At 41.9% G+C, this 22,482-nt stretch overlaps 1 protein-coding gene across 9 annotated transcripts in view; it reads left to right on the forward strand.

Annotated features, from left to right (window-relative positions):
* Positions 1-22,478, forward strand: part of tanc2b (tetratricopeptide repeat, ankyrin repeat and coiled-coil containing 2b) — a 161,290-nt gene extending 138,812 nt beyond the window's left edge. For 7 of the 9 annotated variants that reach the window (XM_044103025.1, XM_044103030.1, XM_044103028.1 and 4 more), the window contains 21 exons: positions 1,109-1,390; positions 1,534-1,658; positions 3,146-3,377; positions 3,731-3,900; positions 4,040-4,318; positions 5,944-6,111; positions 6,796-6,956; positions 7,181-7,289; positions 7,377-7,499; positions 7,596-7,832; positions 7,917-8,132; positions 8,732-8,825; positions 10,180-10,313; positions 10,734-10,857; positions 11,316-11,491; positions 11,604-11,736; positions 13,532-13,561; positions 14,773-14,864; positions 15,059-15,205; positions 15,373-15,473; positions 15,839-22,478. In XM_044103025.1, coding sequence (XP_043958960.1) covers positions 1,109-1,390; positions 1,534-1,658; positions 3,146-3,377; positions 3,731-3,900; positions 4,040-4,318; positions 5,944-6,111; positions 6,796-6,956; positions 7,181-7,289; positions 7,377-7,499; positions 7,596-7,832; positions 7,917-8,132; positions 8,732-8,825; positions 10,180-10,313; positions 10,734-10,857; positions 11,316-11,491; positions 11,604-11,736; positions 13,532-13,561; positions 14,773-14,864; positions 15,059-15,205; positions 15,373-15,473; positions 15,839-17,894 — 5,189 coding nt within the window. In that variant the 3' untranslated portion in view covers positions 17,895-22,478. The remainder of the gene's footprint in view (positions 1-1,108; positions 1,391-1,533; positions 1,659-3,145; positions 3,378-3,730; positions 3,901-4,039; positions 4,319-5,943; positions 6,112-6,795; positions 6,957-7,180; positions 7,290-7,376; positions 7,500-7,595; positions 7,833-7,916; positions 8,133-8,731; positions 8,826-10,179; positions 10,314-10,733; positions 10,858-11,315; positions 11,492-11,603; positions 11,737-13,531; positions 13,562-14,772; positions 14,865-15,058; positions 15,206-15,372; positions 15,474-15,838) is intronic. The other 2 variants (XM_044103026.1, XM_044103029.1) reach the window with 1 other exon arrangement.
* The last annotated feature ends 4 nt before the right edge of the window (positions 22,479-22,482 follow it).

Below are 22,482 nucleotides of genomic sequence, written 5' to 3' on the forward strand. Positions count from 1 at the left end.
GTATATTTTTCACACCAATTACACCAAAACGTTTAAAGTATTTGTTTGTAAGATGATACAAAGTCCCTGTTTGACAAATGCAAACAAAAATCTCATTCAGTCTCAAGCAGAACTGCTAAAAATATAATATTAAAATGAGCCCCATAACTATTAAATTCAGGGGATGCTTTAAGACTTTAAAAGACGAGGCTCAGGAGATGATGCCCACAGGCAGCGAGTTGACGTTTACAGAGGTTTTCATCACACAGCTTTAGAACTGTGTACCAGATTCATTTTACCCTCATTAGTCTTTAATGGTCCATATGTTCTGCAGAGAACATGTCCAACCTTTGGGTGACTTTGGCTTATCAACTCCCCCTAGTGAGAAAAAGCAGCAGTCGGCAGCGACAGATGAAAGCAGTCACTGGATTTAGAAGAGTAATAATCACCTTCTTTGATCTTTGTAGTTACATTTTCTCCCTCTTGTGATTTTTATAATGATGTTACTCCTTAGGTTATCACCATACCACCAATTCCTTTTATTTGTACTTATGAATGCGTTCTTAGTGTTTTATGTTTAAAGCAACCCTTTCTGGACTACTGTTGCATTTTTTTATTTGTAATTACCACTGCTAAATTTCTAATAAATTTAATAAAGTTAATAAATTTGAAATCATATCAGGTCTAATTAACTACGTTGTCTGCTGCCTGGTGTAGTGATACCCAATAGAAGGCTGCAAGCTGTCCACATAAACTTATTGGCAAACATGTAGGAGATATGGCAGGTACGCATCCATATGATGCACTTTTCTGTCTATTCATACCCACATCTGTCCGTCTGTTCATCCAGACGTTTGCCAAGCCCTGCATCCAGCCATGGATCCGTCTGTCCATCAGTCTGTCTCAAACATTTATCCACCTGTCTGTCCGTCCATAACATTATCCATTAGCATTTTTACGTCCATCCATCCATTCATTCATAAAATTGGACAGTTATATAATGGACATTTTGACATTTAGCTAAAGGGAGCTCAAAAATCTTGAAATTTGATTTTAAAAAGAACTTTTTAAAACTAAGCAAAGTAGCTCTGGGTCCTCTAAACATCCTCCGTTTCCCTGCAACCTGCAGTGCGTTTTGCACCTTATCGGCCTCAGGACATCGCTCTCAAACCTCTGCTGTTCGAAGTACCCAGCATCACCATGGACTCTGTCTTCACGGGACGCGAGTGGCTCTTCCAAGAGGTCGACGCCCACCTCAACAACCCCAACGGCGGTAGCAACCACGGCGTCGTGATCGTGGGCAACATCGGCTTCGGCAAGACGGCGATCATCTCCCGGCTGGTGGCGCTGAGCTGCCACGGCACCCGCATGAGGCAGATCGCCTCGGACAGCCCGCAGGCCTCTCCCAAACGTGAGCTTCAATCTACTTTCAACCCTGTTTAAATCCTACCTTTTAGCTCCACTTTAATATTTGATTGAAAAATAGCCGTTCACAGTCACAATTAATGGTTTTTCGAGCAGGCCATTAGCTTGTTCTTGTTGTCTTGTGTCCAGATGGAGAGGGGCTCCCTCTCACGCAGCCCCAACCCACGCACGGCACCCTAGGAGGAGGCAGCTGTCCTGGAACCCCTGAGATGAGGCGACGTCAGGAAGAGTCCATGAGGAGGCTGGCGTCACAAGTATGGAAAACACACAGCTATTCAAACAAACGTCTCCATTCAAAGATTAAGATTTTGTCTAACATTGAAATCATATTATTATTGTGACAAAAATAGGTCAGCATTTTGAATAATTTCTTTATCCCATTGAAGTCAACTGTCAACAAAACTCTTATCTCGTTTTAAACAAGGTAATTATTATCAAGATCCTATTATCTCAAGATAATGAAAACAACTTATCTCATTTTTTAAGGAAAAATAAACATTTGAGGTTTTAGTTACTTATATCCAGACATTAGAACAGGCTTCGTCTGTGCCCTCTCTTGATTTATTGGGAACATTGTTATCATAACCCAAACTCTTAAAATAAAAAGAGTTAAACCCGTTAAATCAACGCATTTAAATGTTTGTACAAAGCTGTTAGAAAGTGTCTAAAAAATTGCCTGAGATGTTTGAAAATCTGTTTTGAAATTTGAAACGGAAAGTGTGTTAATGTTGGTGTAGCTGGTAATATTTTGTGAGATGAAAAGGGGACAATCATCTAAAAAGTTTGGAATCTGCTTTAAAATTTCCACTTTGCTGTCTTGAACATATTTTGAGTCTTGAATGCGCAAGTACATAAAGTGTGAACACCTGCCCACTTTCTCTGTTGTTCTTCCAGTCTGGTTGTGCACTTCGATCGCTCGTTTCCCCGCTGCTCCACCATCTGCATCCCCAGTCCCAGCCTCCTGCATTATGCAGATGTGTTTAAAAAAGAAAAAACAACTTTGCCAGGGAACCTTATAAATCATTTATATCTGAAGAAAGCCATTTTCTAGCCAAGCTATTAGATCTTGTTAACTCTTGGCATTAATAATTGAACTGGCTCCCTTTTTCACCCCTTTTGTTTTAAAACCCCTTATTCCATTGTGACTAAAAAATTAGCATTTTATTTGATGAGTCTCTCTTCCCCCATCTCTCTACCCTCGGATGCTGCCATCACCTCTGAATATTCGACCTCTACGTCACACCTGCTGTCGTTGTTTTATCTGAAAACCTCTCGGAAAATCCAGCTCTATTTTCCATCACTGCAAACCCTTTGGAAGGTTTTTCTGAGTCCGTTCCCCCCTTTCATCTGATCATGTTTCCAGTTCGTAGCTGCGAAATGTGACAGTTTAACACTTGACTCCGTCGTGCCACAGTCAGCTCGCACATGCGTGAGCTGACTAGGAATCAGCCTGCAGCTATGAATTATTAATAGCTAAAGCCTTACAGTGAAACAACAAGTATTATGTTTCATTATGCTGCAATCATCCACCATGAAGTTGACTCCATCCCAAATGACGGTGAAAAAAAGCGGACTCTGCACTCACACAGGTTTAAAAGCAGTTATTTCTCAAGGTGATGTTCTCCTCAGCACTGATCTTTAATAAGTTTTGTAACACGTAAAGGTCAGGAGAGCTGGTGATGAATGCAGGATTCTTCATTAAGTGACCGGCAGTTTTTGCTCTATACTCTGTCGCCCCCAGGTGGTGGCCTATCACTACTGCCAGGCAGATAACGCCTACACCTGCCTGGTGCCGGAGTTTGTGCACAACGTCGCAGCCTTGTTGTGCCGCTCACCGCACCTGGTCGCCTACAGGGAGCAGCTTCTGAGGGAACCGCAACTGCAGAGCGTCCTGAGTCTGCGCTCCTGCGTCCAGGACCCCTTGGCTTCCTTCAGAAGAGGGGTCCTGGAGCCCCTGGATGCACTTTACAAAGGTGAAACCCTCGTTGCTGAAAATTCTTCCCAAATAATGAAAGCATTAAAATAACACAGCAACAACTTTTGGAGCATTTGTTGTTGCGAATTTTGAAGCATTTGAGTTGGAACACTGGTATTTTCTAGCAAAGTAAACTTTTAAAGTTTAGATCTGAAGCCTGAACGCCGCCGGAACTCCGGTTGTTGTTGGTGGTCGGGTTGGGTTTGGGCTTCTGTAGAACGTTTTTAATAAGCTTACAATACATCGAACATAGAGAAAACTCAAAAAATTAAAATTAGATTTATAATTTGTAGCTAAGGTTTATTTAGAACAGTTTTACTAAACAGTTTCTCCCCGCTGATTATTTCATAGAAAGAAAAATCAACTCTGAGGAGGACCTCATTATCCTCATCGACGGCCTCAATGAGGCTGAGTTCCACAAGCCGGACTACGGAGACACCGTTGTTTCCTTCCTCACCAAAACCATTCACAAGTTCCCTCCCTGGCTCAAACTAGTGGTGACGGTCAGAACAACGCTACAGGTGAAAGAACTGAGAGCTTTTACATCACTGAACTTCTGCTTCTCATTTATTTCTGAGTAGATCCCAGATTCGACTTGTCATCGATGCATTTAGCCTGAATATGCAAATATTAACCTGAGATCAAATGTGTTGCTTGCAGGAGATCACCAACGCGCTGCCGTTTCATCGCATCTCCCTGGACAGCCTGGAGGAGAACGACGCCATAGACCAGGACCTGCAGGGCTACATCCTGCACCGCATCCACAGCAGCCCCGAAATCCAGAACAACATTTCGCTTAATGGCAAGATGGACAACACCACCTTTGGCAAGCTCAGCGGCCACCTGAAGGCCCTGAGCCAGGGGTCCTACCTGTACCTCAAGCTCACCTTTGACCTCATTGAGAAGGGCTACCTTGTTCTCAAAAGTTCCAGCTATAAGGTGGGTGGTTCAGGTTTACATTTAAACTTTGAGTATTTGACGTCTACACAGTCTGGAAAACTACTGTATTGTTTTCCCATTCAGATTTCTGCTGCTTTTCCTTCTTTCTACTCCAAAAAAGATCACAGTGGCCATCTCACATTTCCCCACAATGATCCCAAAGACTTTAGGAATATTTTCTGTGTACTGAGGAGACTCTTACAAACGTGAAAGTCTCATTACATCCATTCTAAACCTCACAGTTTAAGAAAACAAAACATCATATGGGTGTGGTAGTGTGATGGCTCTGGGCTGCTTGTCTTTGTGAGGACCTGCACGACTTGCATCAGTTTCTGAGCTTAAGTTCAAACACACCCTGGAATCATAATTCAAAGTACAAGGCTTAGTGGCCTAGTAAAAGTCAATACTCAAATCTGATTTTGATGGTGTGGTATGACTTTACATAGGCTGCTTTGCTTAAAAACTATATTATGTAGATGACTTGGAGCGAATGCACCATGAAGAGTGCACCTTTATGTTTTTACAGTAATGTAAAAGCCTGAGTCTGCCAGCTTTCACAGATGGCAGTAATGGGTGGTTCAGCCAGTTATTAGGATTAGGAGGCAGTTACTTTTCCACATAGAATCAAACTGGTTTTGGTAGAATTTCTTTCCCTTAGTACATTGTATCCTTGCTTTTTGAAAACTGCATTTTCTGTATTCTGGTTATATCTGTATCGTGCTAAAATGTGTTTAATCTCAAACTTTGAAGTCTGAGGGGAAAAAAAAAAAAAAGCCAAAAGTCAAAGAAATCTGCAAGGCGTGGAAATGCCTTCTCACAGGTCTGGTTGTGAGGATATAAAAATGCCCTAGAAATGTAGAAATTTTATTCTAAAAAGCAGAATTTTGACCGGTGGAAATGTGGAAAAGAAAGAGGGAGTTTAGCTACTTGTTTATTCTGCCTCCCAACACCGGGTGCTGTTCTACCAGCTGTGGCTTTAATATGCAGCTCATGAAGGTAATTATCAACCATCTGATAACCTGCCACCTTCCATCGTCAAAATGCGGTCCCTTTTTAATAAAAATGGTAGAATAACTCGACAGAGGGATGTTATGCTTTTATAGAGTTAATAAATGATGTCCAGGTGTTGCATTTAGCATATATAGAAAGTAAATATAACTGTGTTGTAGTTTATTTATTATGAATTTAATTATTCTTTAAAAACCTCCTAATCCAAAATAAAGAAGTTACTAATTACCTCAGATAATACTTGGGAGTTTATTATTATTATTATTTACCTGCATTGTAGTGTAACTAAAGCTTTGTTGAACAGCCAGGACCCAACACGTCCTTTGATTAATAATGCATTTGAAATGTTTCAGTGTGCCTTTCGTAATGAAATATTTTATCTCGCACCCCCAGACTCATTTAATTTCATGTATTCGGACGTGCTTCCAGACTCCATAAAGAAGTGACAAGTGATAAATTTACATTCTTCGCTCCGAGGAAGTCCGTGTGGAGGAGCGAAAGGCGCTTCGTGCAAACACGATGCATTATTCATGTTGTGTAGAAGGGATCCAAAGGAAATCAGCATTACCATTCAGATTCTCTGCTTCCTTCCTTTTTTTTTCCCCTTCCTACCTCAGGTGGTTCCAGTAAACCTAGCAGAGGTGTACCTGCTGCAGTGCAACATGCGCTTCCCCACACAGTCGTCGTTCGAGCGGGCGCTTCCCCTTCTCAACGTGGCCGTGGCGTCGCTCCATCCGCTGACGGACGAGCAGATATACCAGGCCATCAACGCTGGTTCGCTGCAGGTGATTTACCTGAAACAGCACGTTCGGCGAAGGAGACTTTATGACTACATTCATACCTGCTTTCACAGTAACATCACACGTAGCCAGCCTGCTCAGTGTTTGACCATGTTGGGGCATATCGTGTGATTTTAAAGCTGTTTGCCCAGCACATTAACAACTTAATCCTCTTTATAGTCCAACGTGGTTGTTGTGTTTCTTCCTGCTTCCGAGTATCGGGATGTAGATTAGTGACGTTTGTCGAGTAGCAGTAATGTGCATTTCAGTTGAATGCGACCTGGCAGTACAGAAACAGTTCACATTTGAAAAAATCAGATATGTATCAGATTTAGGACCACATGGCCAGGTGGCCTGGGTAGCAGTTGTGAAAATCCGATCCGTGTTGTTCAGACTGTCAGGAAAGGATCAGACACCTGATGCAAAAAAAAAAAAAAAAAACTGATTTGGGTCACTTTAGGCTGCAGAGTAAACATACCCTATGTGTACCAATGGTACAAAAACGCAACAGTCATATGGTAGCAAAACAGACCCAAATTATCGATCTTCCTTTGCCGTGCTGGACAGCATGATGTGTTTATGTTTATAGGAATAGGGCAAAAAATGCATGAAGCTTTGTCTATAATTTCAGTCCTGATGATAAATATTGACTTATTCCAGCTTTAACATGTGCATTGTATTTGGTGGCAGGGCACACTGGACTGGGAAGACTTTCAGCAGCGTGTCGACAACCTGTCAGTCTTCCTCGTGAAGAGGAGGGATGGCACCAGGATGTTTGTTCACCCTTCCTTCAGGGAGTGGCTGATCTGGAGAGAAGAGGGAGAAAAGACAAAGTTCCTCTGCGACCCGAGGTGAGCACAGATAAGCGAGGGAGCAGGTGAATAATGGAACAGTAAAATCCTGGATCAGAAACACCCTTAATAAAGACGTAAAAAAAAAAAACTAAAAAAAAACTAAAATTTAATTTTACAGTATTGTTTGTTCTGTAGTAAAGAATTAGTTGTGGATATTGGTGAACTCAACTTCACCAGCAGTGGCAGGAAGCACTGACGGCTTGTGTTCATTATCTCTGCAGGAGCGGACACACCCTGCTGGCCTTCTGGTTCTCTCGCCTGCAGAACAAGCTGAACAGACAGCAGACCATCGAGCTGGGCCATCACATCCTCAAAGCACATATCTTTAAGGTGGAACATTATAACCAGGCAAACACACCCACAGTCACAGCTGTGGTCAAGCATTGCACTGAAGAATGTTTACATTCTGTCTTCAAGGGTCTCAGCAAGAAAGTCGGCGTCTCATCGTCTATCTTGCAAGGTTTGTGGATATCTTACAGCACAGAGGGTCTTTCTGCAGCGCTCTCATCACTCAGAAATCTCTACACTCCCAACATCAAGGTACAGTGAGCCATAAATGATGACTGTGTTTAATTATTACAGACAGAAAGTACTTCTCAGATGAATTATGGCGCATTGCTCTTCGTGTGTATTTAGGTGAGTCGGCTTCTGATGCTGGGCGGTGCCAACGTGAACTACCGCACGGAGGTGCTGAATAACGCCCCCATCCTCTGCGTCCACTCCCATTTGGGCTACATGGACATGGTGGCTCTGCTGCTTGAGTTTGGTGCCTTCGTGGACGCCCAGTCTGAAAACGGCCTCACACCGCTTGCCTACGCTGCTGCCGGCGGACACATGGCCATCGTCACTGCACTTTGTCGCAAGAGAGCAAAGGTATGTGGGGGGGAGGGAACAATGAGGCACGACTCTTCCATCGGACCCTGTTTTTGGGTTAATATTTGTGTTTTTGTGTAAAAGGTGGACCATCTGGACAAGAACGGCCAATGCGCCCTGGTTCACGCGGCCTTGAGGGGCCACATGGAGGTGGTGAAGTTCCTCATCCAGAGTGACTGGAACGTGGGCTCACAGCAGCAGCAACAACAGTCACCGCAGGCACAGCAGCAGGCAGCCTTCACCAAGAGCCAAGCAGTCCAGCAGGCGCTGGTCGCTGCAGCCAGCATGGGCTACACAGAGGTACAGCACATCTGCTTTTGTCTATATTACCACGACACTTCACATTTTTGTCTCGTATGGAATTTACCTTACAGTGGTGATCTTCACAACTTCCACCTCATGGAGACGGGTATCCTGAAATATTTGGCATACTTGTTTTTGCATCTCCCTGTAGTATATTCTGTATCTTCAGGAGTGTTCATTGAGCAAACTCAGAAAGCCAGAAACACGGTCAAGACAAATGCACACACACTTTCCAGACTTTTATTTTATTTTTTTTTAAAAAGGGTGTGTGTGTGTGTAGGGGCGGGGGGTAATGAAAGCCATGTGTCATTTTGCATCCACTTCACAATTGGCTGTTGTGAAGTGGAGCATAAAATTCTGAATAAAATACATTGAAGTTTTTGAATATTTTTCCAGTACACTTTAAATGGATTCTGGTAGAAAGAAACTCCACATCCTAAATATTCATACACTTAACACATGGAAGTATAAGATTAGACTGAGATTAATACTGCACATAAAAGAAGAGAAGCATGTGATTTAACAAAAAGAAAATGAACATATTAAAGAGAACCAGCATGTTAATGTGTGGCTTCTTTTGTGTTTTCTTACATCAGATTGTTTCCTACCTGCTGGACCTGCCAGAGAAAGATGAAGAGGAAGTGGAGCGTGCTCAGATCAATAACTTTGACACCCTGTGGGGAGAGACAGGTGGGAATACCTTCAATACCGCCACATTACACACAAAACCCACACAAAAATCAATTGCAAAAGTTGTCTTGATATGAAGTCCTTGGACAGCTGCAGGAGAACATCCTGGGGTCTCTCCAGACATGCACTGTTTTTCTTAGAGAGCGTGCTTCCTGGGTGTCGCTGAGAGGCAGAGCGCTGCAGTGCAGATGTAAGCGATCTCTCTCGTTGTGTCTGCCTGCGCGCTGCTGCGTCAGAGGCTGATGACGATGCAGTCAGAGGTGTCGCTCACAAGCAGCAGAAGGGTAGGGAGGAGGAGCAGTCGCTCCAGGGGGCTTTCAAATGACTAGTCTGATTGTACTGTGGCAGGGTGCTGAGAAATGCGATGTATCATTGTAACCTGCAGCTACAAAACCTCATTACAATCTTTCTTCCCCCAGCTGCGGCGTGGAAACGGCTGTTCACAAATGTCTGCTGAGGAGGGAACGTGTTCTCACTCAGTCACATATTTATCATTTGTAAGGGATCAGAAGGCCAACAGCTGCTCTGAGAGCGGGTTGTTAAAGAGCGATGCAGGAAAATATACCCAGCTACACACCTCATCTCAAAGGTGTTCTACAGTAGAAAATAAATAAGCTGATTGAAGGTCATCCAAACAGGACGGCAACCACTTTCAGTGGTTTTCATGCTTTTCAAAAATCCCAATTATTATCACTGAATAAGACAAGTCTCTCCTCGATTATCAGGACATCTCAAATGTATTGGGGAAGATTGTTGTTTTTCTAATGTAGCATTAATGTTTTCTGAAACGTTTTTAAGTTTAAAACAATTCATTTGAATATAATTCAAATGCTAATTTGGTCATTTTGTATAGCCAACTTGTGACAACCTGAAAGTAGGTCCTTTGGTGATTATGGCATTAAAATCCAATAAGAAAACAACTTTTTATTCCAAAATACATCACTGACTAAGCAGATGTCGAAAAGACACCCTCTGTGAGAAGGGTGAACCGCATAAGGTCTTTGCTAAAGAAGCTAGCTGCGCAAATTTCTGTATCCGAGCATAATAACAGAAATCTAAGTGGAAGGAAAACTGAGAGGATTGAGAAGCAAAACTCATTGGGGAAAATTCACAAAGAATCAATTGAACTCCAATCTTCATTAGATAAGATAACAATTATTCACAAGTGTATAGACCTCGCATAAAGCAATTTTCCACAAGTGTGTCAATGCAGAAAACCAATCTTTGGAAAGAATTTTAGATGGTTTGTAGAGGGTGAAGCATGTTGCCTTATCAAAGGCAAAAAAAACAAACAAAAAAAAAACAATGATGCATGAATTTCCAACATTACTCTCTTGTGTATGTTTGCCATCAGCTCTGACGGCAGCCTCGGGTCGCGGGAAGCTGGAGGTTTGCCGCCTCTTATTGGAGCAGGGCGCCGCCGTGGCTCAGCCCAACAGACGAGGCATTGTTCCACTCTTCAGCGCCGTCAGACACGGACACTGGCAGGTCGGTGACAGCATTATCTCACTTTGAAAACTTCCATCTATTATCTGTGATCAAAGTTTCCCAAGCTCCTAGTTTTGATTTTTGGTTAGATTTCTCAATGATCCAGATTGCAGTCCATGCTGTTATCCTTATACACAATCTTGCAAAAACGAAAATATTTTCCCATAAGACTGAACATTTCCTTGTTTTAAATTTGAAATGTATTCATTTACTTGGTAGGGACAATGCAAAGTAATTAACAGAATTTTCTAATTGACTTTTTTTCAATTTTTCTGGACAAATAAAAAATTTGTCTTGCTAAAAAACATCAAAAGGTTCACTATGACATCATTTTGTAAGGTTAAAGTGAACTATAAATTAACTATAAGTCATTTAGTTAAAAGTTTAGATTGTAAATTTGATGTATTTTTGTTTTTGCAGATTGTAGACCTCCTTCTGACTCATGGAGCCGACATCAACATGGCTGATAAGCAGGGTCGCACGCCTCTAATGATGGCCGCCTCAGAGGGACATCTGGGAACGGTGGAGTTTTTACTCTCCCAAGGTACGTAGTCCTAGTAAAACGTTGATAAACCGGAAGATGGCAGAAAAACATTAGCTTGATGATGCTAGCTTGCCTTTACTTTCACCGTTAGATGTTTAAAACAATTGAAAACTAGACAAATGTTTAAATACTCAGCACGTTCTGTTTGAGCCGAGTTGAAAGCGCAGATTATGAAGAAGGTGGGAATGCCCTCCCACCCCCAAAAAATGTTTGAATAAGAGATAATTAATATTTAAAAAAAACATTCACCAGTGGTTAAAACTTCAAAATGATCTCTTGACATGGCTTTGAAATTAGAAATGTTTAGTAGATCAGTATGTTTCCACCAATTTTATTAAAACTATGCATCAATTAGAGAAACAATTGAGCATAGTTTCATTTAATATCAGTCAAATTAAACGTGTCCAAATATCAAAAGAGGAATTTGAAGGTGTAGCTGCTACTGTTACTTTTCCCAGGAGCTTCTCTGTTGCTGATGGATAAGGAGGGTCTGACTGCACTGAGTTGGGCCTGTCTGAAAGGACATTTACCTGTGGTCCGCTACCTAGTGGAGAGCGGCTCTGCCACTGACCACGCAGACAAGAACGGACGCACGCCCCTTGACCTAGCAGCTTTCTACGGTGACTCTGACGTGGTAGGAAAGATACAGAAATTACATTTTCAACCAATTTGCTCTCATATGTCTACTGTATTTTGTCATTTACGTTGAAATCAGTTTTTTCCAGTGTATCACCTTTTTTTCGCAGGTCCAGTTCTTGGTCGACCACGGGGCCATGATAGAGCATGTCGACTACAGTGGCATGCGTCCTCTGGACCGAGCAGTGGGCTGCAGAAACACGTCGGTAGTGGTGGCCCTGCTCAAGAAAGGAGCCAAGATTGGTAAGAAAAGTTTAAGAGACTGAGGAGCCTTTTAATGAGGTGCACCATGGATGCAGCATCTTTGACATCATGAAGGGAATGTTTTATGATAGAGTGCATTGGAGAAATACTTACAGGCCTTGGACCTTTTAACATTTTGGCCCTTTACAAAAACCCCTTTTGCACTGCAGAGACAGGGCCCGCTCAGATCCGGGTCAACCATTTAAAAGTTTTTAAATGATAATATTGACATGCTCAATGACATGCATTTCATTTCCTTTCGGATGAAATAATATTCAGCAAGCTGAATGGAGGATCCACATCAAGCAGATAAAAATGTGCAACTCTTTCCTGCAGTAAAAAAAAAAAAAAACAAACATACACTGAATGTGGCCCCAAAAACTGCAGGTACGCAATAAGCTGCAGCTATTGTCCAGCTCAGAGACAACACTTAGATGAGAATGTTTGTTAGATTAGTGTAAATCATAGGTAGTTCTTTAACTCAGCTTGCTTGCTGACAAGCGCATACAGAAGGAGCTGGATGGGACAACCAAGAACAAAAGTTAACTTCAGCTGGAATTTGTCAATCAAATTCACTTTGAAAGCAGAGCACCACTTCCGAAGTGGTGCTCTGCCAGGGCCGGATTAAAATAGGGCTGGGCTAGGCCCTGTGGTGCAAAAAGGCCTTAATACATACCTCAACAAATTTGATGTGATAGACCAATTCCTCTTGTATATAATTATGAAGTTTGTTTCTTTTTTCAAAGAAGCGAAGTTACTAAACTATCAGTTGTGGTAGGAACATTGCTATTGTTGAATGGAAGCCATCAGAAGAGCAGTTTAAGGTCACAATTCATGTAGAACTACAATGAAATGGTTCAGATCGAAGCAGATTAATGTTTTAAAACGGCTAAGTCAAAGTCGTGTTCTAAATCCATTTGAAAATCTTTCAGGAAAATTGTTGTTCCTACCTCCAGGCCACTCCTTCATGCTTTCGGTCCAAATTCTTTAGATGTATAAAACTAGTAGAGACATACTTCATAATTGTTGCTCTTTCATATCTAATTCTCATACACAAAGTTTGTAGTTGACAAACTTGAGAAAACGTGAAAGAGTTCAAGGGGTATGAAACAAAAGTTAAAGTAGCATCTTGGTCAAACATCCTGCAGTGCAGTTGGAGAATGAGCTGCATGGAAAGGTCACAAAGGGTGAATCCATAGATGAAAGTCCTCCTGTTCTTCCTCTACATGCATCTTTCTCTTTGCTGTATTCTGTGGCAACAAGCCATGGACTCTACCCCCTGCTTACTGCTGCCTCTTCTCAGCTATCTATAGCTCTGATGTGTCTTTTTATTATTATTATACAACTGTACTGCTGTTTTCTTTTTTTTGGCTTTCCTCTTTTTATCATTTTCTCTCAGTGCCTCTGTTTGTCTCTGTCGCTCTTTTCTCTCTCAATCACATCTTCTTTCTCCATTCCTCTGCAGTTACTCAGAGACAGGTTGTTATTAGCACCTGCGGTGTTTCTTTTCAGTATCTGTTTTTCTTTCTCTTTTTTTTTTTTTTTTTTTGCTGAGGCACTTACCTCCTTCGCTTCTCACTGCTGCTTGTGTTCCTTTTCTCACTTCTCCTCCACAACATCCACCACCACCACCTCTTCCTCTCTTTCACCCACCTGCTCTCTCTCTTTCCTCTTACTCTTTTTGCACTCCCACGCCACTATTTTTCTCCGGCAATCCCGCCCCCACCACTCACCCTCTACCACCTCACTCTTGCCTCCACTCCAACCCCCTCCCTGCCTCTTTCACCGGCGCCAGGATGTCAGACGCTGCCCAGTCGGCCCCGAGGTAAAGCCAAGGCTGTCGACCTCTCACCCTACCAGGCATTTTGACAGCTCTATCTCCTCTCTCTGTGTTGTCTGTGTGGTCCTAAGTGTCAGCAGGCGAGCTTAGCTACCAAAATCCTTCTCAAACTGACAAATAATAACATGCAAAAAGGTATTAGCAGTGACAGTGGCGAGCTCGGGATTTTTCTAGAGGTAGATGCTAACGCCAAAGTGGTTTCATAAAAGCATGCCCGGCCTCCAGCCTGCGACATCATGCTGAAATATCCTCTCACCTCGCAAATGCATGACAGGAACACGCATTACTGCTTATGTGGAAGTGATTTTCCCAAATGTGCATGTGTTTGTAGACTGCAGTGGAAACCCAAAGTCATCCTTCAGATGTTCCTTCAGTGTCGGCCTGTCTGTTTCGGCAGCATTTCTCCTTCAACCTGCAGCTCAGTGAACAGTTAACATCTACAGATCCCCCTCACATCAACTCTGCTTGCCGTGTTCTGTTCGCCACACCTGCACCATGTCTTCTTGTGCAAGTTCTCATATAGTTTTCATCGGTTGGTGTGTGTATATGTGTGTGTGTGTCAAAAGCTGCTTTTGCACAGATACAACACACACACACACACTAGTTGGCAACAAATCCGTCCACTAGGTTGTTGTTGTTTGTTTCTGTTTTGTTGTTGTTTTTTTTCATGTGGAAACCAGCATTCTCTTACAGTGCTGTAAAAATATTTGCCCCCTTATGTATTCTCTCTATTGTGGCTGAAATACAAGATACGATTTTCAAATGATGATTTCACTAATTCTGTTAGAAGTTTGCTTTAACCAACTTCTGTTTGCAGATGTTTGATCCATTACGGGACATTAAATCTTTTTTTTAAAAAAACAATTTGACTATTTTTGTGATTGCTTTCAGGAGTTGTCTTCTAGATTAAAAATGGAGCATTTGCAAACAGTTTGTGACTGAAGCCTGACGTTCCAAAGCGAGGTCACATTGAGGTTTTAGAGCAGATGTGTTTTATCTTTCCTCTGCATTCGATTGCCTGTTTTCTCTCTTCCATTCCCCATTTTTGACTGTTGTACTGATTCTTGTGGTCTTACTGTTGTTTGTGGTGTGTCTCGCAGTTAAATTTTCCTTCCTACACCCTTTAGATTTTTATTTAACTACCTGCCTTTCTCACCACGTTTTTGCTGTCACCCTCTCCGTCCTGTGTTGTGCAGGTCCAGCCACGTGGGCCATGGCCACCTCAAAACCTGACATCATGATCATCTTACTCAGCAAGCTCATTGAGGAGGGGGATAGCTTCTACAAGGTTAGAGAACAAAAGTTTCAGTCTAATGTGCATATGTCATCCTTTGATTTAAATGGTTTTTCAGATGTATCTCTACAAATTTGAATAATAATAAAAGTAAGACATGGCATGGCATAGAAGCATAGGACAGGACATAAAATGATATTTTGTGGATGGAAGTTAAAAACTGTTTTTTTTTTTTTGTCTTCCAACAGAAGGGGAAGGTAAAGGAGGCGACTCAACGTTACCAATACGCTCTGAAAAAGTTTCCACGTGAAGGCTTCAGTGAGGACCTCAAGACATTCAGGGAACTCAAAGTATCACTGTTCCTCAACCTGTCCCGATGTCGGAGGAAAATGAATGTAAGTCTGCGATTACTCTGCTCTGACTAATGGAGAAGTCCCAAAATGACTGAGATAAAAAGCATAAAAAAGTCAACGTACTGGGATTTAACCTCATGCAAGGTTATTTTGTATTAGTCATTTCATGTATTAGTCATCACATTTTCTATGCATTTCAATCTTTGCAGGACTTTGGGATGGCTGAGGAATTTGCTACCAAGGCACTTGAACTGAAACCAAAATCGTATGAAGCCTATTATGCCAGAGCACGTGCCAAACGTAGCAGCAGGTACCTCCTTTTTATCCTTCTGAAGCTCGTGGGTTCACCCACTATAACTCTCCACTGCCTTTCTTAGCACCTGAGTCAATTCACTCTTTCTCCAATTCATATTCCTATCCTTTACCTATAGAGTGCTATTGAAGCTAAAACATTTTACTGTCTGTTCCAGTTTAATTAGCTTGTGATTGGATCAGTTGTTCAAAAATTACTTCAAATGATTGGCTCTCAAAAGATATTTTGCTGGCAGGTACAAAACGGAAAGCGGTGAAAATATTAATCACCATCTTCCTTTCTTTTATTACATTTTTTAGATGTATTCATACTCTGTGTTGCGGACCTTTTCTCTAAAAATATAATTTTTGTCTTGTTTTCAGACAATTTCCTGAAGCCTTAGAGGACCTAAATGAAGCCATAAAACTATGTCCAAATAACAGAGAAATTCAGCGACTCCTTCAGAGGGTGGAGGAGGAATTTCATCAGCTGAACCAGGAAGAACACCAGCAGCAGGACATGGAATTGGAGCCTCCACCTTCACCTCCCCCAACACCCCCTCCAGAGGAGGAGGAGTCCCTGTCCCTGTCCATGCCTCTTCCCCCTCCACCTGAGCCCCGCCTGGAGGACATGGAGCCTGTCCAGGACCTATTTGAGGATGAGGACTACTTAGAGCAGGAGCTGGAGGCTATGTCTTTGGCACTACCTCCTCCAGAATCTCTCACCAATCCGTCAAGTCTTCCCATCATACAAAGCCCACCTCTCTCCCCCACACACCCGGATCAGATTTATTTAGCTGGGGGTTCACCCATGGGTCAGCCTTATGAATACCTCCCAACCTCCTCCTCTATGTCCTCCCCAACTCGAGGTTCATACCAGCCCCCATCGCCCTCTCTCTCTCCGACTCATCAAAACTCCCACTACCGACACAGCCCTCCTCACACTTCTCCAGTGCACCAACAGTCCTACCGCTTCAGCCCACCTCCGATGGGCATCGGAGGTCAAGGGATGGATCACCAGAGCCCACCGCCTTCTCCTTTACGTCGGGCTGCTCAGTACAGAGCTAGTCCGCCGTTGGAAAGTGTGTGCTTGTACAGATCGCAATCTGGGTCTCCGGTGCGCTACCAGACAGAGCAGCTCCCTGGACGACCCAAATCTCCCCTTTCCAAGATGAGCAGCCAGCGTTCATTCCAGCTGACCTCACAGCCATCGATATCCTCCCAGCATCACCAAGCCCAAGGTCTTCGCCTCCAACCCTCTATCGCCCAAATCGTCCGCACAAACCAGCCCAATGTCTTGGGCAACAGCTTTAGTGGTCCAATGGGCCACTCCATTGGTGGTCGCTATCAGGGGGGCTCAGTGGATGTGGAGAGCCGCCTGGTGTACCAGCCGTCCCTGGACGGGCGGTCCATGCCCCAGGCCAGCCTCAGCTCTGGGGCCCTCTGTCAGCACGGCGGCCGAGGAGGGGTCATGGAGTCAAACCTGTTGAAAGATGAGCTACCCCAGCGCCCCTCCTCTGCCTACCGCGCCAGCAGTGGGGGTCCGGCGGGCATCCGTTACAGCCAGACACCTCAGATAAGCCGCAGCCAGTCTGCAGCCTACTACCCAGTCTCTGAACACGTACTGGAGCGTGCAAACGCCATGCCTCCCTGTCAGCTGGGCTCTCCTGAGATCCCCCACATGGTGAGACGTCCTGTGAGTGCCAATACTACTGAGATGAAGCAGCATGTGCCCACCCCAAGGCCTCTCATCCATTCTCAGAGTGTAGGCCTGCGATTCTCCCCCTCTAGCAACAACATCTCAGCTGGGTCTACTTCCAACATAGCTCAGGCCTTTAGGCCCTCCGCGTCTATTCAGCAAATGGAGATTCCCTTGCAAGCTACATATGAGCGCACCTGTGACGACATCTCCCCGATTTCTCCCTCTCAGAGTGGTGGTCTATATCAGGGCGAAACCACCCGCTCCAGGAATACTCCTTTCATGGGGATCATAGACAAGACCGCTCGGACTCAACAGTACCTGCATCAGCCCGGACGGTCCAGGCCCATGACCTCCATGGATTCTGCTATTAGCCCGACCTCCCCTGGGCAGCTAGTCCAGCAGGGCTCCACCTACAGTCCCCCAGCATCTCTGGGCAACATCGCCTACTACAACAAGACCAACAATGCCCAAAATGGACACCTGTTGGAGGAGGACTACTACTCCCAGACCCAACCCTCCTCACTGGGAAAGTTGGCCAATGGATCTCGTGGCACTAGTGATATTCTGGAACGGGTCAGCCAGGTGCCCACCTACCCTGACGTGAAGGTGGCGAGGACTCTGCCAGTGGCACAGGCCTACCAGGACAACATGTACCGCCAGCTGTCACGTGACTCCCGGACCCAAGGCCCCACCTCCCCCATCAAACCAAAGAGACCATTTGTGGAGTCGAATGTGTGAGTGGACAGTTTGGACTTGGCGCGTCAGTAGAAGTGAGGCTGGAACAAGAATATTTATCTAAAATAAAAACAACAACAAAATGTGACATGTGATCTGTGTATGTGTCCTGGACAAACTCATGCAAAAGAACTCTTAAGAGACAACTCCAGTCAAAGAGAGAAAACCACATTTAGGCTTTTAGACACTATCCTATGTGAAAAAAACATAACTGATACTGAAATGATCATTTCATCATCATCATCATCATCATAATCTGCACACAGGCTGAACAACAGAACGTTTCTGAGTTCTCATTTCATTCTTTGACCAGTGCACTTCCAAGACTTAGAGTGGCACAACGCGACCACAAGTGACCACCCCAGATGGGACTGAAAGAGTGACCGTGCTCCTCATCAGACTCTGCTCGTGGACTCTCTGCTCATCTTAAGTTCTTTCAAAGTGTGCTCTTAACCAAGGTTGCTGTGTAGGCTCTATTCTATATACTACAATATTATCTGTTCAATACTGTACATTGCTCCGACAAAGCAAAAGGTTCTACGACTCAGTACTTAGAGAAAAATGACAATATTTATAATTAAGTTATATATTGTACATAGAAAATAAAGCAAAGAATAGTTTGCATTTTAAATTTTATTCTGTTAGCCCTGCTACTGTGTCACACTGCTAGTCATGCGGAGGTGGAAAAATTGACCAATGCCGAAAAATGAGGGACAGGCAAGCTTTGATACGTTGTTGTTTCAAAAGATGCAAACAACTGCTTAAAATCGCAAACTATTTAAGTTTGAAGTTGATTTATTCTTTGTGGAGGGGCCTAAAATGATCATGTATAGACAGCATGTTTTACATTTCAGATTTTTTTAACACAAAAAACAAAACAAAGGATTGATAATATGTCCCAAAATGAGACTTTATCAGAACAGGCTGATAATTAAAATTCTCACTCAGATGATCAAAAAAAGGTCAGGCTGCAACTTCTGTGTGGATTTATGCATGCTAAAAACAAATCTAAATTTTATCTTTTAATTGGCAACATATCTGTTACAACGGGTGTAGAAATGTACTCTCAGTCCTGTATAACTGTCTGGATATTGTGACGTTAAAAAAAGTAGCCCATTTTCAAAGCTTTTGCATAATGAAATTAAAAACTGAATATATTTTAGGGACATTTTTTTTTAGATAAAAAGCTGCAATAACCTGGTTGCACATGTGTGAACATCTTTAAAGTAATTCTTTGAGACTTTTTTTTTTTTTTTTATATATAACTGTACAGTGTTCAGTATTCTTGATATTAGTCAATTCTAAAAGTTCTCTAAATCTGTCAGATTGTGAAGACATCTCTTGTCCACAGTTCTCTTAAGATTTTATGTCTGATTTAGTTCTGGATTCTGGCTCAGCCGTTCCAAAACTTTACTTTTCATCAGGTGAAGTCATCCTTTTCTTTGGACTCACTATGATATTGAAAATCGGAATGTATCTTCATTTTAGCTACCAGATATCTAAAGATTTGAGGTCACAACTGACTGATTTATAATCTCATCCACATTCTCAAAACATTTCCTTCTTAAGAGAAGCAACACCCTAGCAAAGGATGTGGCCCAAAAGCTGAATTTTGTTTTTTATTTTTTTTCCATTAATCTACAATGTTTTGCCAACGGCTCTAATGTTTAAAGTAATCTCTTGATTTTACCATTTTTTTCAGACTGGAAGTAGTAACATTTTGGAGTGGCCCAGCCAGAAACCCAACTTGAATCTAATGGAGTGAGCTAAGCATTAGGGTGATTGCAAAGAGAACTTTCCAACTCAAAGCAGTTGCACATCACCAAAGATAAACCATGAAGATGCTAGTGGAAACATGCAAAAACCTGCTGAGTAATTATAAAAAGACTTTATTTGCTTTACTGCCTATATAGAAATGTTTTGCCTTGCTAAGCTAAAAGGGCCTTAATATTTTTTATACATTTTGGAGTAAAATTTGAATAAATGTCGATAGTTGTTTCCCCAAGATGATACTCAATTTATGTTGCATTCAAAATAGTTGATTGTGAAAGTAAATTCAATAACACTGAATGCTGAAATTGACGAGTCAAAGAAAGCATTTGTCTAAAGCTGAACACGCTTATGCCACCAGGATTTTTTTAGGTGTTTTTATTTCCAAACAGATTAGTTTATTTTTCTGTTCAGTAGAGCAGGGACGTGTGGCATTGTACACAGGAAAGGTTTTGAAAAGCGACATTTTTTAACGTAATTAAAACCAGACTTTTCTAAAGAGTCATAATATTTCCACTGTCCATAAAGCTATTTGGCTGCAGTCTGTTAGCTATTCATTATTAATTAGTGGCTCTAATTGTTGGAATTACACAACAGAAGTCAGCTTTGATTGCAATAAAACAGTTTTGTCTGAGTAAGCGATAAGTAACTAACTGGAAGTTTAATATTGAAAGTACCATTGAAGTTTGGTTCTGTCCCTCCTTCCAAATAGTGATGGGTTAGTGCTCAAAGGTTACAAGCAAGCAAATGCATCTCCTCACCCCTTCTCACCAGCTCCTGGTAAACATTTCTCCCTCTTCTGCTTTATTATTTTCATGATTTTTTTTTTTCCCCCCCAGCCCGTTCTGCCCTATGAATATGTCTTACATTTTGAACTAAGGGTGCACTTTATATATTTTATCTACTTTGGTTGTTGCGCTTGGTGAATTTGGAGAGCGTGGGTGTGCGTCCAATGCGGCCAGACTGTCATAGATTCTATTACTGTATAATTTCTCAGCTTGGTGGTGAGTGACGGTATGAGGAGAGAACGACGTTTTTAAAACTGGCGAGGATGTATAGACTTTCTAGCACAAGCTGTATATAGTGGTTTACATACTGCGCTCGGTCCGGCTCGGATTTGTGGGTTCGTTTTGTTTTTTAAAGGCCAAATCATGTTTCACCTTGTTCCAAACAAAACAAAAGAAAAAAAAAAGTCTATGTTAGAACAGCTTCTTAAATGCACAAATGTTGGAAATAATATAAATCTGCTGAAAGAGAATAGAATTATAGAATAATAATAATAATAAAGCTTGGTATTTTCTCCAGAAACTCCATATTTCTTGATTATGGAGTCACCGTTATGTGGAATAACAAAAATAGTCAAGTTCTTGTTATATTTGAGAAAAGTTATAGGCTTTTTTTCTGTAGCTTTTTACTTTGTGATGTCAGATAAAGATGATCAACAGAGAGATTTCTCCTCGTCTCCTGTTTAAACAGCTACCAGAGAAATGAAGGTCAAACTAACTTAAACAGGACTTGTTCAGTTGTGTGAATCCAAGGGCGTTCAAGTTCGAGCTGTACGTGTATATTAGTTTGCTGTAAATAGTCTGATGCATGTTCTATTCTTTCCATGAAGCTCCAGCAGAAACATGTATAGCAGTGTGTGATACGGTGTCGGGATTAAGATAAGGAGACTACTGCTGTCCCCGAACTGTCATCATTCTCCTTCAGCCTCAACAGACGAGTAAAAGATTTCCTTTATTTTAGTTTTTAACGTATTTGCTTGCTGAGCAGAGTTCTCTTGTCTGTAAATGTGAGCTTTCAGATCGCTGTGATAAAGTTTCATTAAAAATGTTAAAAAAGAATGTGTTTTTATCTCATGATAACTGATTGTAACATGTACAGTCCAAACTATGTATTAAAAAAAAGAACATATTTATAAATGGTTATAAACCGAAACACGTCATGCATGTCAGTCATTTATTTTTTGACTTGTCGATTGCATAGATATGGTAAAAAGATGTTAATCTGCATGCGCTAGAATATCAAACTCATGAAACGACATGAAACCAAGATTTTGCACGCCAGCAATTCTTTCTTTCCATAACCTGGCAAGAAAATCTGGGCTCAATCCTTTTGGGGATCTTTAAATGGAATTTTTAATTTGTAGACACAAAAATCCAAAATATTAGTACCTCTCGATAAATTTGAATAACACTGGCATGTTTCCTCTCAATTCAAAAATAAATCTTCCTATCAAGAAAATAATGTTAAAACTTTGTGGATTTGGATTAATGAGCTACTTTATGTAGGAATTTGACAGGTAAGAAATGTTTTTTAGTTGGCTCTTCAAAGGATTTAACTAAATAGTCCAGAAAATAAGCATAAAAAACAGGTATCCAACTGCACAGTAAAATAGTTTTGTTTTTGTATTTTTTTCCCCTTTTGCTGCAAAAGTAAACGACTCTGAAAAACTACAGTTTAAAATAGCATAGACTCAGATATTTCGACCACCAGGGCCTGAAAAAAAAATAAGTGATTGAAATCTAACGTTTGACACATCTGGTATGTATGAAGGTGCTTTTAATTTTAAACAATTTGACACGACGTTAAGTCGCCTTATATGCACGGGCCTGTGTGAGCTGCATTAAGAGATACTAAGGTTTTCAAATGTAATAGTCTTGACCCTTGTCACTTGTAAAAAAAAAAAAAAAAATAGGACCATAAATGTTTGGTTCCTGTTTAACACCATTAAACAGAAATGTATATCTGAAATTTAACATTTAGAGTTGGAATATTCAGAAGTAAGAAGAGTAAAAGATTCAAGACAGGACAACTTGGA

This window comes from Gambusia affinis, linkage group LG20 (assembly GCF_019740435.1).
Source record: "Gambusia affinis linkage group LG20, SWU_Gaff_1.0, whole genome shotgun sequence".
Lineage (NCBI taxonomy): Eukaryota > Metazoa > Chordata > Actinopteri > Cyprinodontiformes > Poeciliidae > Gambusia > Gambusia affinis.